Consider the following 16431-nt stretch of genomic DNA (forward strand, 5'->3'; position numbering starts at 1 on the left):
TTCAACAGAGCAGCATTTTCTGGTTCGTACATTTCATCAGGGACAACATCATCTGTAATAAATACTGTATATGCAGAATTAAACAGGCAAAACTGTTGACTGCTGTATAAATCAACAACTTTTGTATTTTTCTATGTATATTTAAAATACATATATATATACACACACACAAGAGGAACTACTCTGAAACTTTAGACACTGGCTAGATTTTACCTCCACAGCAGTGCAATTAAAGAACAACAGTAGCAGCTGCATTAAATTGTGCATTCCCAATCCCTGATTCACACAGTATTCCTTTACTTCCTGAGTAGCAAGGGAGTTTCAGTTTAGCATTTACATCACTCCTGTACAGTCTGTATTCCTTCCTAGAGAGAGAAACAATACCAGATTCTACCTATTTTTCCCTAAAGAAATGGAAGAAGATTCCTGGTGCTACTTCTTGATCTTGAATCTTCCATCAAAGAAGATAAGCTCCCCAAACCACCCTCTAAACCCAAACACAGGGGAGAAATTCTCTGACACTCACAAAGACACTGCCAAAGGAAAGAAATCTGAAGGCCATCAAAATTCTTTTTAAAACAAAAAACTCAGAAGAGTCTTTCTCAAGATTATATTAATATTTAGAGATCAAAACTGCATTGAAAAAAGAAGCTGGAGATCACATTATCGGAACCTATTCACTGCCCTAAGGCAAAATTAGTCTTTAAGAAGTCAACCCTAATTTTAAGACATTAACTTCTTTTATTATCTAAAATGTATTACAGCCAAGTCTCTTTGATTACTCTTAAACCGGAATCCTTTGAGATCCATCAGTATTACAATGACAATATCATTAAACACCTTTACATAGAGGTTTCATATTAACCAGCTTCACTCCCCTCAGCAGCATTTCAGTCAAACATATTTTCTGTCACCTGCCAACTTAATAACAATAATTTACAATGCACATCTTGATAAATTCTGTAACTCTCATGAGTAAAACACAATTTTGTATTGTCTAGCAGGTAATAACTGGTTTATGTTATTAGATGTTCTATGAGAGTGCATCAAAGATTCACCTAAGCAAAAAGTACTTAAGAAAAAATATTTTTAAAATCTTAGTCTGCCATTCAGCACTCATGCCCTCCTCCAAAAATTTAATCAAATTAAAACTGTCAGCACTCAAGCAGAGGTTAACAGTACATCACTTCAGGGTATATGAGACAGCAGCTCATGCCTCTGATGTCACTGTGCACTCCCCACTACCTGTGCACATATATTAACTAGGCAAAAAGGTGAGATAGAACATTTATGCAAAATTCTTCCCAAACTGATTACACAGACATCCTAAAATAACACATGGCAGACTTGAATGCAGGACACTTCAAATTATCATTTCCAGGTGTGGCCAGGATCTGATTCACAGTCTCTGCAGATAAATGAAGAAATAAATGACCCCTTCATTCAAGCAAATACTTAAAAGCACATAATCTTGTATGCCATTGCCACAGAGGTGATACAGTAACACTGGTAATGCAAAAATTAGTTGCGTAAGCCATGCAGGTGTAGAGACAAAAAAGGGGAAAAAAGCAAAAAAAAACAACCAACCAACCAAAAAAACCTAAGAGAAAAACAAACCATTAAAAACCCCAAACCACCACAACTATCAATTACCAGAAAAACAGCAGATAGAACACATTAATAACAGATGCAAAGTAACACACAAAACCCAACCGCCTCAACTGATACACAGCACAAAAATCGTAAACTAATCCATTTGAGGAAGAGATGTAGGTATTGTACACATTTCAATTAGTTCTAATTCTCACATGTACCAGTAGGCAAAAAGAGACATTCACATGTTTAACAGGGTTCTACAAACTCCCTGTCTTTGCAAAATATGTGCTATTTCTGCTGGATAGCATAATCAGTTCTAGCTATTCCTTTTCAAAGTTAAGAAGCAGGAATTCAAAGGGGACTGAATGAAAAATTTCAACATCCAAACTCATCAGGTTTGGAAAGAGAGTGATACATGTACTTCATGCTTTCTGCAAGAAGAAAGAGAATTCAAGCGAATTCAACATTCCACATTAGGAACAACTGTGAAAAACACCATCTTTTTTACTTCAAACAGGAGCTCAGTTCTACATTTTACTCTGTACGTTTCAAAAATGGCTGCAAGTACAGTGCTGCATCCTATCTGGTAACTCCAGAGCTAAACTAAGGCTATTTCTCAGAAAACCAGCATGATTTTATGACAAGAATACTGCTCCAAAAGAGTACTCATTATCTAATGTCCTTTACTTGAATGCAACATCTTTGTTACAACCTAATCCACTGAAAGGTTTCCTAGTGAAGCCTCTCCTCGTGTTTGTTTTATGCACTGGTCCTGATCACAGCAATTTTACTTTGATTAGTAATCTAACAACCAGGGTTTTGATGACGTTAGTAAGAGTGTAAAAGACCTTTAATAAAAGCACAGTTGGATACTTCAGATGTTAAATATTAACACCCTGATATCCTTTTTTTTTTAAATTTGGAGAAGAAGGTTGGGGAGAAGAGCAGGGAAAGAAGAGACACCCCTCAAACCTGCAAATACAATCCATAAAAAACATTAAAGAAAAAGCTCAAAATAGAGCTTGCCTCCAGCAGAGCTTGCAATCAAAGACATGTAGGCAGCAGACCAACTACTTCCCACAAACTGCAGCAAAATACACACTCCCCATGAGTAATCACACCTTTGTTTGCAGGGGAGAGGAAGAAGGGAAGAATAATTGGTGAAAAACAGCTTCCCCTGTAAAGACATTTATGAAAGGACCACATCCTCCTCTCCTGCCTAGCAGACCATCAGGACAAGTAAATACTCACTTTATATTGCCTCAAGTTTATCTGAAAAATAAGCCTATGATTTGAAACACAAAATACAGCTCTAGACCTTAAAAAAAAACAGAAAAAACCACTCCAAAAAGCCTTAGAAGCTTATGCTGTAAGATGCATAAACAGGTCAGATTGAATCACAGGAACTCATGACTGTAAATGAATGTAGGTTCACAAAATTGCTAATGATGTTAGGACAGTAGTAATAAAATTGAACACACACACCCCACCCTGCCCAAGAAAACTGAACAAAAACCCAAAAACAAACCCCAAACCACCAGAACATTGGGAAAAAAAATCCATTCATAAAGGCAAATTTCCTTTCTCCAATTTGAAAATTAACACTGAGGCAAAGATGAATTTCTGGTTAACAAAGATTAACATGATGCTGTATCAGTCTAAGTCAGACAGTTTTCTGTCCAGCTGCAGTACAAGTCAGTGAGTTAGCTCCACAGTAGAGTCTATATATATATATAGTCACGCCCTTTTTGGAGTAAGTTCTTTTCTACTTCCTTCTCAGAGTTCTAATACTTTGGAAGTGCAAAGGCCATTCAAGTTGAGAAGCAGATTAAAAAATTCTGTAAGCAAAATAAGAACTTAACTAGAAGGCAGGGCAGAATTATAAGGGAACCACACTGAAATTGAGCGTTTCTTTCACCATCTTAGCATAGTTACAAGGAATGTGTATGCATCATACTTGGTCACATGTAAATTTGTTTCAGCTGCTAAGCACAACTGCCAGCAAAAGATGCAAAAATTATGGGTTTTAAGTTCTCTCATTCCTCAAATTCTTATGGAATATCCCTCTGAAGTGAAAAGCACCACAGATTTTATTCAGGCATGTATACTTGCAAAAATCAAATTTTTCATCCAAAAAAAGCAAGAAACGAATAAAAGATTAAACAATCTGTTTTGTGTATGTCTATTGAAAAACATGTTGCATACCATCTGAATACACTCCCAGGAACCTCTTCTATTCAACAGAACAGTTTTTTACTTGGGAATATCCAAAGCATTTTAAGAACTCAGTAAGGACTTCAGCAGAAATATGCTTAGCCTATTTAAAATATGGGGGGAAGGGGATTTGTTTTACCTTTTTCTTGACTAAACGGCTACTCATGATTTTCTCCACAATAGGACCTTCAGCATCAGCAGATTCCTACATCATAAACAGCATACAAGAGTTATGGGAGTGCATCTTTGTTAAAGACTTCCTTTATTAGAAAAACATTAAAATATTTTTTGCAACAGAAGCTTAATACCAAGAGGACATTCTCCCCCCAGCATGAGAACATTGAGGATTCAAAGAGATTTAATACCATAATAAAGGATCGAAGCATACTTGTTTGAGCCCATTTTTAAGACCTAGTGCAACTCCAGCTCTCTCAGTTAAGAAGGCTGACATGCACAGATAAACAGATATAACAAAACAAGCAGCTCCCCTGTCCTAAAATAATACATGCTTTCAGCACCATACAGTCTAAACAGCAGATGATGTTCAGAAGCTCTAGTTGGCTGTGCAGGTGTCCACACGATCGCTCTCAAAACTGCCTGCAATCCTCTATTACATTAATTCACTATTACAACGGGAGGAAAACCATCCCAATTGTCCTTCTGATAAGACACAATGAACAATGGAGATCACATACAATATTTCACAAGGCTTAACAAATTGCCAAATGAAATACCAAAGAACATGGATATATTCTCCAATAGGTCATCAGTTAAAAGAAGTAGTTCTTTGAAAAAGCACTACAAAACAATGAGATTGTTACAACAGTCATTCCTACAATATTACCCCTCATCTTATTCAAACTATTTTATCCATCATTTACATTGCACAGAGAATAAAGTGTACCCTGCTGGGTACTACAAGGCAGTAATTTCATAAAGGAGTTCTTATGGTGCCTAGCAGCAGGGGACAAGCTTGAGTGGTTTATTAAAGTCACAGAAGCCAGACCACTGAATTCACAGAAGTACATTCTAGATTTCTAGCAGTACAGTTTAGGTTTCCTTTAGCTAGGGACCACGAATTTCAAAGAACTCAGCTTGAACTTTCAAGCTGTGTATCATCAGCTTGCAAACAAAGCCATGAGTTGATACATTCTTTATGAATGTAAAAACTAATGCCTTCTGGCACATTCTATCAATCACATATGAATATCACTCAGGAAAAGGGCCCATATCTGATCTCTGAATGCTGCAGTTAAGGCCACCTTTCCAGTCTGTTCATATCTGACCTGTTGCTCTGACTGAGAAGTATTTGAAGGAGAGTCTCTTCCAGCAGCATCAGCATCATCAGCCTCCTCATCTGAAATCTTGAACTCCAGGTCTTCAGTATAACGCTTCCTCTTCACCTGCCTGCTGGAGCGTCGTTTCTGAACAGAAAGCATTCATATTTTTCATGAGAAACAAAACTGATGAGAAGCAGAATAATCTCTGTGTGTCTCAAATACATTAGTGTGCAGTAAATGCTGTAATTTCTACAACACCCTGGTAGAAAGAGTGGACTCAGGACACTACTATTCTGAATTCCTGCCTGTTAGCCTAAATTCTGTAAGCAAAAAAACAACAAAAACCTAAAATGAAACAAAAAACCAACTACAAACAAAAATTGACTTTATGCTTGTTCCATGTTGGAAAGTGGGGCAGCATTTTTTTACTTTTTTAACATTACTAAAACAACCTTAAAAAATTAGGAAGCCTATCTCAGAAAGCAATTAAAACCCAAGAAGCTGCACCTCTCCATTCACATCTATAACAAATTTAGACAGATGGCCAATGCAGGAGCCAAACACCACCTTTCCACAGCATGGCCCACTGTGTTGCTAAGCAGTGACAACACACTTTCTTCCTCTCCCCATCCACCCAAGTTGTACCGGGATTATCTTGTAGGGGAAACACAATGAAATACGATTTCCTCACTTCACTGACCCAGCACTGTTCAGAAAGGAATCCTGCAGCACAGCATGGGAAAAGACCCCAAACTAATACAGAATGGAAAACTTGAACCACCCCAAATTGAAAGCATGATTTCTGTGCTCCCATACCGTCACCACCAGGATGAGATAAAGCTTCAGCAGTATTGCACAAAACAGCCTGTACAATAAAGAAGCATACATTTGACAGAATTTGCAACTTGATGTTCAGTGCTGGGTATTGTTTTTACAACAATGAAATTCAACTTCCCAGATAGTCGGCATCAGGTTATCTATTTGAAAAGCTGTAAGCATATGTTGCTGAAGAAAACTGTCAACTGAGCTTCAAAGATCTTAATGGAGTAATGTATATATTAAAACGATGTTGACTACCAAGTGTTAAAAAAACCCCATCTTAATGAATTGATACACTACTCATTTATATATTTTACACTACTTATTTATACATCTTTCTCAGCCACTGCACCGATACATGCAAATACTTATGTACCTTGTTTAACAGACTTACACACCTGAGTCTCTCAATATGCACAGACAAAGTCCAATGCTTACTTTTAGATAGCTAATCATACCTTTTAAAGCATAAATACTTGGTGCACTTTACAAAATTAGAAATTATTTAACTGAAAATTAAAATTTTGAGCAAAGGTTAAGCTTACCTCACCCTTTTAAACAATGGTGATGTGACTTCTACATTTAATGCAGTAACTTATGGGGTTTTCCACAAAACAATATTTTTGTACTTCAAAATAGTAACACTTGACAAATTTGCATCTTGATTTACATGATCACTGATGGGAAAATACCAATTTTCTTCTGACTCTGTAGGTAAGTCTTACCATTGTTTTTGGTACCAAAAATCTCTTCTTCCATTTCCCTAACAGAAAGAACACCTAAACATAATGGTAGCCTTTATTTGATATTTTTCAACTTGATGAACTTCCTGTTTCCTCTTACATTCATATGTGGTTTTGCAATTGTCATGCGCTGTTGACAGAAACTGTGCATGTATTTACCTGCATCAGATTATCTTTAACTCATTAACTGATCTACAGCTAGGAAGGTGAGTAATAGGTTTGATAATGGAATATAAAAAATCTGCATAACACATAAGTATTTCTCCTCTTCAAAAAAAAAAACAATGTATCATTCTGCATTACTACATAATATCTCCACAGAAGGCTCAGGATTTAACACTAAGAATGCTACTGTGTTTTAGACAACTGAGTAATATCAATCTCAGCTGAGAAATGCATGACAAGTTTATTAACTGTAGCTGTCCCAGCAAACATGGTTGGAACCCTTTCCTAAGTTCATGCAAAGAAGTGCATTATAGCACGCACAGTGCAAGACAGTACTAAGAAAACAGAAAGTTTCCTGAAATACTGTGTTGCATTTAATTAAAAAGTGATGCAAGTGCCCTAGCACTTTTATTTACAAAAAAAATAAAAATCCAACATAATGTTTATCACCCAATTGTGTTTGACAAAAAGAAAGATTTTGTTCCACTAGACTGAAAATAAGCAATCCATGCAGAAATGCTGAATTGTAAATGGAATATAATCACCTACAAACTAACCCAAAAAATCCCATCCAAAACCCTGAAGTTTCTTCATCTTTTGCCAATGTCATTAATCAGGATGGCAGAGATTTGCAGCACAGAACAGGAAACTTAATTCTTGAAACACTTTAATATCTGCATGGTTTAACTCAACTTCTCTAATTCAGAATACACAGTCTGAAGAAGTCAGGAAGAACATTCTCATACTGCTTCTTTTGTTTTTAACTAGAATATACTAGATCAGTCACATTTCATTATTTGCTATAGTCTTCTTGAAAATAGTGGGAGAAAGGGCATAAACCACGCTTTTGTAGGACAACTGTTTGCCAAAGTTTTCACCAAGCTACTTTGACCATTCGCAATTGATCATTGGTCTGAACATCTCTCATAACCAGAAGCAATCCGCCCACAACCTGACATGCAAAGGACAAATACAGTGGATTTCATGTACACTGGTATGACCACATACTTTCCCCACCACAATTTGCCCCCACCTCCTCATGAGGGGATTCTTATTTTTAGTGCCCACTCGAAACACTGCCAGCAGAACCAAGCCAGGAGCTGGCAACTTCTTAATATGTCAAATGACAGAGCACACAAAACTTATGATACTCTATTTCCAGATTTGCTTTACATGAAACAAAGTTTGGACAGAAGGTGATAGGTGTGCAGTGGTCAAGAGAAATTACTCTATGTGAGCCCATGACTGGTAGTCCTGCAAAAAAACCCTTCATCCAATAAAGCAGTGTAACTACAAGTGCCTGACATGCATGTTTCCAACACCCTGCTCTGTCACGTCTCATTCTTGATTTCAGAAGGTTTGCAAAGCCAATGCAAGAATAAACATCAAGTTTATAAGCAAGACCTTGTAATAGTAGATTAAGTCTACAGAACAGAACATTCAGCATCATAACTGCAACAGCAATCAAAGAGAATGTGTGAAAATTCAGCTGCACTGCACACATATCTGCAAGCAACAAGACTGTAAAGCAAAATTATGCCAAAAAATACTTGGTTTTGTAACATATTCACCGCAGTGATTTTCATTTCTCACCTTCTTTGTAAACAATGCAGAAGTTATCCAAATACCTGTATCTCTGCAACAAAGACTACTGTTTACTCAAAGACCACAAGAACTATTGTTTTACGCTTCTAAGTTGTCAAAGCCTACAATGAACTTCAACAACAGCATTACCTGAACCCCTGGATCATCTTCATCTTCAGGATGAGGTGATGGTGGTGGAGTTTTTTCCAAATCTGAGTTTTCAGAACCTTCCTTTCCCTTGTTAACCTTTTTCTTCGCAGCACTGGCTTCTGAATCTTGCTTCTTGCTACTGAAACAGAAGTATTTTAATAAGTTTTTGTAGAAAAATATAAGCAAGAGGTGCTTAAAAAACAGTTGATCCATGAGATATTCGTTTTGAGTGACTTCATTATTTTCAACTGCCTTTCTTAAGTATTTCAAAGTAACTGCAAAATCAGTGATGCATGGGCCATCACTACACATGCCTTAAAAACAGAAACCTCACTTCTTTCTTTCAAGACCTTAGACAGCGACACTCAATGTGTACTCCACAAGAAACTAAAAATGAGATGGGAAAGGAAGAGCTGCTCTCTTCAGAACCTGCACTTTCTGAAAGCAGGGTTTGGACAACCTGACACATGAGAAGAGAAACAGGATTATGCACGTGCTTGTCTTGTATTAACCATGCAGCCCAGGAAAGCAGAACCAGAGTAAGCATTACCAAAACAAAGGACTGAATTAATCTTCTTCTACAATCCCTGCTGTTTCCAAGCAGGAAATGCACTTTAGTGTCAGTGCTGAGGGCACCCATACAGCTTCAATACATGCAACTGCAGATTGTACAGGGGGGGGAAAACACCCGGCTATCATCTCAGCATCTACACAATACCACAAAGCTATATCAACTGACAATGACGTTCTGAGGGTTGTTCCTTCCCTTCCTCCCCCATGAAAATGTTCATCACCTGAAGAGCTGGGATTGCATGTCTCCAGCTGCACTCAGAGCCTTGGAAATGGGTGAAGACATGTATCAAAATACAGCTTTCAATACACTGTCACCAAATCATGAACTGAGATGATCTGCAGCATGGCAGGGGTGAAATTTTTAAATGGCAACAAAAATCGATGGTAGAAGGTAGTATTTTGAAGCATATCTGGCCTTTGAGTCTGAGGCAGGTTTTTACTGGATTTTTGTGGTCAGCTCCCAGCAGCCCATTCCCAATGTGAGGAGATTGCTAAGGGAAGTTGCTGAGACCGCTGACAGCAGAGCAGAGCTGGGTGCTGGTACCAGACACATGGCAAGCACAGGTCACCAAGCACCATATCAGACACTTTTATATGGCTTCTGCATTTTCACCACTTTACTTTCATACCTGGGAAAGTGTTCAGGGTTTGTTTTTTCTTCATGATCCTCATATTTGTAATTTCTCATTTAAACATCAGCTTTAAGTTTGTCTGTTTTGATCAGCACATTAGCCCACCAACAGTGTATTTTAAAATTTTCCAATATAGTCACATGTCTCTTCAGGACTGCAACAACTTGGATACAGCATTATTCTCCCCTTGCAGCCTATGTGTAAAGTAGGACTGATTTCCAAGTTTAAAAAAAGAATACCCCCGCCAAAAAAATTACACATGAAAAGACTGTGAGTTTTGAACATGGATTTGTATTATTGTAAAATTAACTCTACTTAGCCCTACTGAGGCCATATCTAGAGTACTGTGTCCAGTTCTGTCCTCAGCAAAACAAAGACAAGGAGCTAGTGAATAAGATACAGAAGAGGGGGACAGTGATGATTAGGGGTCTGGAGCATCTCTCTTAAGAGGAGAGACTGTGTGTGCTGGGCCTATTTAAAGACTGAGACTAGATGATCTACAGAGGTTGCTTCCATTCCTAACAATTCTGTGATTCATTAATGCATATAAGTATCTCAATAGTAGGTATCACGAGGATGGTGCCAGACTCTCTTCAGTGGTGCACAGTGACAGGACAAGGAGCAAAACAAAAACAGAAGCTCCACCTCAACACGAAGAAGAACTTCCTTACACTGAAGTGGCAGAGCACTGGAACAGGCTGCCCAGGGAGGTTGTGGAGTCTCCCTCTTGGAAAACATTCAAAATCCACCTGGACACCTTCCTGTGTCACCTGCTCTAGGTGAGCCTGACTTGGCAGGGGGCTCGGACGAGACGACCTCCAGAGGTGCCTTCCAACCCTAACAATCCTGTGATATTAATAAGACTCGACACAGCTCAAAAAAGCCCATCTTAAACTGCGACATAAAAAAAAAATAAAAAAAATGAAAGGGGATGTGGGGGGAAGAGCTGGATACGGCGCAAAGAGCGCGGGCACAGCGGGGCAGAGTTTGGCAGGGCAGGAGGAGCGCGGGCAGAGGGCGAGCCCCGAGAGGCGGCGGGGCCGGGCAGCGCGCGTCCCTCCTCCCTCCCTCCGTCGCTCGGTGCCCGGCGGGCTCCCCTCCCTCCCCGCCGGCGCTTGTTTCCGCTCTGGCTGCCACCAATGGCACAAAAAGCCGCAGCTGAAGCGGGGCCCCCTTCGCCTTTTCATCCGCACGCCGAGAGCGCTGGCGTCGCCCCGGCAACCCGCGGCCACGTGACCAGCACCTGCTCCGCTGGCCGGCGGCCACCGAGCGCTGCCATCTGCTTCCCTCAATCAGCGCCCGCCCGCTCCCGGCACCTGCGCGGCCGCGGCACGGGAACCCCCGCCGCACACACACCGGCTTTCAGCAAATCACCGCCAAACCGCTTCCAAAAACACCGACTAAAAACTGAACGCCAAACAGCCACAAAGCTAAACAAACACAAAACGCCGCTTTACGCGCTTCTCGAACTTGTTTAAATGGGAGGTGAAGATCGCCGCCAGGTGAAGCGCGCTGACAGCCCGGCGCTTTTCCCCCCTGACCCCCGTAAATCGGAGCGGGGCGCGCAATTAAAGCTCAGCCGTCGTGCCGTGCCCCCGGTGCACGGCCGCCTGTGAATAACAGGCTTAAAGCCGGGAAGAATAGCGTGGGCTAGGCGGGATAAAACACCAGCCTGCTGAAAGGCCGGGCAGCGCTAACGAGGGCCCGCCGACCCACCGACCGCGCTGCGCTGCCGGCCGGCCGGGCGCAGACAAAGAGCCGGCGCTGCGGGCAGGTCCGCCCCGACACGGGTTCCGGTCTGGCCTCTGAGAGACCTTTCTCTTTCCGAGCCATGACTACTTCACGACCCATAGCTACCCCCGAGCCGTGCGCCTCGGTGTACACGGGCACTCTCGGCAACGGAGACGCGGTCGAAGCGATTCGGACAGAGTTTCAAATCACTTCGCTTTCCAGACCAGTTATAAACACACACGTGAAAGAGCGACCAGCTTGCGGAGAACAAAGCCCGTGCGCAGCTCCACCGGGAATTTTAAGTTCTAAATTCAGCAACAGAATTGCTCGTTTTTAAATCTAGAGCTACAACTTCTTTGAAGGAAAAAAAAAAAAAAAAAGTGAAGTAGAAATAGAACAGCACCACCCCTCTAAAAGCAGGGACACACTGCTTCCCAGTGCATCACACACGCAGGAGCTTCATCTGGCCAGTGAGAGCATCAGCTTCCTTGCATTGCCAGCAACTGTTCTTCATCTTCCCAGGGAGCCAGTGTCATTTGCTCCTGACAATTGAATGAATGTACCCACTTTTGACTCAGCCTTTGCACTTTCCAGCAGATCACACTCAGCATTAGCCTGGAACAGAATTACCTTTCCACATGAAGAACAGGCAAGTACTCAGATATTGTTTTCAGAGACTCTACCATTAGGATTCCCTGTCAGTGCTCAGCATTGGGTGCACATGATTAGTACTTTCCAAGTCTGGCAACAAGGAAGGTAGACTGTAACATACACATTTAGAAAACTATCTCTCATATTTGTTTTTACACATGCATGAATGCAAAATTTAGCCAAGGTCCACTAGTGACAAGGTAAGTGTCCAGTCCCAAAAGAAAACTATAAATCTAAGACAAACTGGAGCAGTATTTGCCACACACAAAACTTTGATTTAAAAACTGTAAGTTAAACTTGTCCCTCAATTCAAGTGATATAAATACAGACATTTCAGATTAGATGTTTTACAATCTCACTGTCCAATATCACTTTCTGATTTCATCCTTTTACCCCCGAGGACTGCACATCATACTGACCAAAGGGGATCAGTATGAAGACAACCTGCAGAAGGTCAAACAAGCAAACAACATGAAGAAAAAGAGGCTGACTAGGAAAACAGTAAGTAGGGCAACTAAAACGAGAGCTTGATTTACAATTTGAGAAAGATATCCAAACTCCAACAAAGTGTTTTGTATTAGCTCAGCAGCCCCCAGAGAGCTAGATGAAACTCCAGAAACTTACAAGGGCAAACCATCTGACTCAAAAATGACCCCAAAATCATGACATGCTTTGCAGGATTAAGGGGGGAATTAGCCCATATGTTTACCCTGTGTAACTACTTCACTTGATCTGGGTAACTGATAGATCTGTTTATTAGTATAATTTCTGACAACTATCATGATTTGGATGATGGGTTTTTTTCTATAATTCTATGGTCTAAAGAAAGTCAGATGCATTACTGATTTTTATTTTACCATTTGGGAACATTGTCCTGTAACAGATTCATTATTGGAACCTAGCTTAGACAAACTTTACACATTCACTCTGGAGCATAAAAAACATTGAAAAACAATCCCACCTTCTCAAAATGTCAGAGATGTGAGACTTATACTTTACTGCCTTACCCAAGGAAAACAATTATTTTTTTAAAGCTCCTAGTGTAATCAAAACTTCTTTTAAAATCAGTTTTTACATATCACAAAAGTAGGAAAAACTATAGACAACAAGGTTTTTTCCAGCCTGCAAAGTCAGCCTAATTACTAAAAAGCTTTGATAATAGTGAAGCCTACAAGGCGTGCCCTGCAGCACAAGCAAAGGTAAATATCAGGCAGCTGGGCTGGTTCAAAAGGGAGATGAGGACAGGTGTGAACAGGAACGGCCTCAGCGGACACATGCATGGAAATCTCGCACGATTTCCTGTTCTCTCCCAAAGGCAGCCCCTTCCTGCCTTGCTCAGGATGATCTGACCTTGGGAATGGAAACTACCACCACTGCCTCAGGACCTCTCTTCCTGTCCTACAGTTCCCCAGGGTGCTGTGTCCTGCTGTCTGCACCGCTCCCCCACGCCGCAGCCTCTTCCCACTTCCGTGGCCAGGAGCCATCCCCTTTCCGACACAACAAACAGCCAAACCGTGCGCCAAAAAAGCTCTTCTCCACCTCCCTCTAAAAACCTTAATAATGCTCATGTTTAGCACTCCCCTTGTAAGCAACAACACACTTGCCCTACACTGTGTCCCAGGCTGCTGCTCAGTGCATGGGGAAGGTGAAGCTTTCCCTGCCAGAGGGAGGGGAGTAAATTTGGGTAAAGACTTCAGGGGAGGAAGCAGGTATGAGCAGCCCTGCGAAGCACAGGACACTGCTTTGAGGAGATGGGACAAAGCAAGAGCTCCTGCAAACAGCTGCCATTTGGCCCTTGCAAATAGTTACTGCTCCTGCCACCATAATCAGTGGCCAGTCTCTAGGGTTTCATAGGAAGCGACAGGAGAGGTATCAGCTGTGCTGCAGTGTGATCTTCTCAAACAGGTGGTCACCATCTCCTCCAGGGACAGGCACAGGAGGAACAGACATCTGAGCCATGACTTTGCAATTCAGTAGGATTACTTGCCTTTCCCTCTCCCTCTACTTTTGGAAAAATCTGCCTGCTTTGCATGCGCCTGAAGCTAGCTTCATAAAGTTTAGAGGCCACATAATACTCAGCATCCACCCAATTTAATGAAAACCCTTCACTCATGATCAAAGGTTAGCCTACATTTTGCTTTTAAACTTGACTAGTTTGGTCCACAAGAGATTTGTTTTGCCAGTGTTGTTTTTTTGCAGCCACCACTGTATTTGTCTTTCAATATTGATAGGATTGGTCTAATATCCATTAAAAGTTAATAGTGCAATATTAATGTGTGATATTTCTTTCACTATGCAGTGTAATATACTAGCTGCCTATATGGGCATTTTCTTTCTTTTTGAGATCCCATGACACAATTCAAACCACCATTAAACTAATCAGGTTCTTCTATTCTCCAATCTGACTTGTCCCTCATATGAAGGTGCATTTTAGTGAGGCAGGCTGCTCATTTTGTTGCAACTTGCACCAAAGATAACAGAGATGTGAAGGACAGAGTTTCTGGGGTTGTGGTTTTATTTTTACATAAAAGGATTATACTTTTAGTTGAAATTAGAACTAAAATAAGAGGGTTATGAGCTATATTAAATTAGAAAATGGTTAAGATAATTAAACATCAGATTTTTTCATCCATGTGTATGCTCTTATACAGCCTCTGTCAAACTTAACTATTAAGGACTTGTTATGCTCTATCAAAAAAATATTGTTCTTCGATAAATACCTAATTTTATTTACCTTAATTTTACGTGATTGCAAAACTCTTCTATTGAAGCTGATCATCTTACTCAGGAATGAGGACCATTAATTACACACAGCATTTTTAGATTTCTAAACCACACTACTCCTTTCAACGCTTAGAAGCAAAATACTGAGCAATATAAGCAGTAGCAGTAAAGACATGCCAGACACTATGTCTATAAAAATACTTTACTTCTACACAATCATCCATAATCTGTATTAACATGCATTAATCTCACTCATCTAAGCTACAGTAATATTTCCTTTCTGGAGTTAGTGCTGCTGAAATACTGTGACTTTGATTATTTGGACTGTTGATTTATTTAAAAAACTTGATTCGATGATCTGTCACTGGACAGGTTCACCAGTCTTTGATATTGCCAAAGTAAGCAAGTTTCTTTCACTGATTTAAAATTCTTTGGCATTATAGGATCCCCACACAGTCTCTGGGTTCTTCAAAGAAGCTTAATATTGAAGCTGACAAGACCACAAAATGAGAACAACCTTGTTTTCCGGAGAGCATTTGGTAACAAGAGACACAAGCCCATTACGGCAAAAGTAGGACTTTCTCCACACCCCTGAGTAAGCATAAGGAACACCCAATGCTCTTGCTATTGCTCCACACGTGTTTCTCTCACAGGTAAAACAACAGAACTTAGTACTTACTAGAATACAGTAAGCCGCCCAGCAAGCCAGGGACAAGAGTCATTGCATGGGAAAGCAGATAAAGACTCTCATACAAACACAAGCGAGCAGTGTTTAGTTCCTTCAGAGGAAACACTGCTCCTTTAATCTGCACGGCATGTCCCAAGATTTAGAGATGTGCATAGAGGTATTAGGATGGAGTGGACAGGACAGAGAAGCTCTGAGCTCTGATGTCCAGACCATCAGGTGTTTTTGAGGCAGACTCCTTCCAACCGTGGTTTATCAAACAAGGCTTCAATGTAGTCAATTGTGAAGTCCTGCAGTAAACGTTTTTTTTTTTACTTTTTGGCAGCAAAAATCTGGGAAATGCTCAGTAACATTTATGATGTAGCCTGGTCAGCCTTTAAACCTGTGAGTCTAGGGAACTGGAGTACCTGTCTTTAGAGGAAAGTCTGAGGAAGCTTCACCTGTTATCTTACCAATGCATTCAAGTATCTTAAAGATGGGTGTGGAAACAGTGGGGCCAGACACTTCTCACTGACAGGACGTGGGACAGTGGGTACAAACTGAAACACAGGACGTTCCATCTGTCTAAAAAGAAAAACTTTACACTGAGGGTGACAGAGCACTGGAACAGGCTACTCACAGGGGCTATGGAGTCTCCTTCCCTGGAGATATCAAAAACCTGCCTGGATGAACCCCAGGCCTTTAGCAAGGGCGTTGAACTACATGATCTCCAGGGGCCCCTTTCAAACCAAACCACTTTGTGATTCTATGAAAAGGCTATTTTAGCTGATTCAGTACTTGCATTTCAAAAGGACATATTGGATGATGTATAACTTCAGAGATTTTTCTAAGCTGTGAATTGCTGCTGTGTGTGTAAACCCAGTCCTAAGGACAGTCTGGTACAC

General features: G+C 40.7%; 1 protein-coding gene across 8 annotated transcripts in view; it reads right to left on the reverse strand.

Annotated features, from left to right (window-relative positions):
* The window catches only part of CHD7 (chromodomain helicase DNA binding protein 7), a 133573-nt gene that overhangs the window by 41558 nt on the left and 75584 nt on the right, over positions 1-16431 (reverse strand). For 7 of the 8 annotated variants that reach the window (XM_041473795.1, XM_041473801.1, XM_041473793.1 and 4 more), the window contains 3 exons: positions 8552-8690; positions 5097-5234; positions 3950-4015 (listed from right to left, as the gene is read on the reverse strand). In XM_041473795.1, the coding sequence (XP_041329729.1) occupies positions 3950-4015; positions 5097-5234; positions 8552-8690 (343 nt within the window). The remainder of the gene's footprint in view (positions 1-3949; positions 4016-5096; positions 5235-8551; positions 8691-16431) is intronic. The other variant, XM_041473800.1, reaches the window with a different exon arrangement.

This window comes from Pyrgilauda ruficollis, unplaced genomic scaffold, assembly GCF_017590135.1.
Source record: "Pyrgilauda ruficollis isolate IOZ18807 unplaced genomic scaffold, ASM1759013v1 scaffold30, whole genome shotgun sequence".
Taxonomy (NCBI): domain Eukaryota; kingdom Metazoa; phylum Chordata; class Aves; order Passeriformes; family Passeridae; genus Pyrgilauda; species Pyrgilauda ruficollis.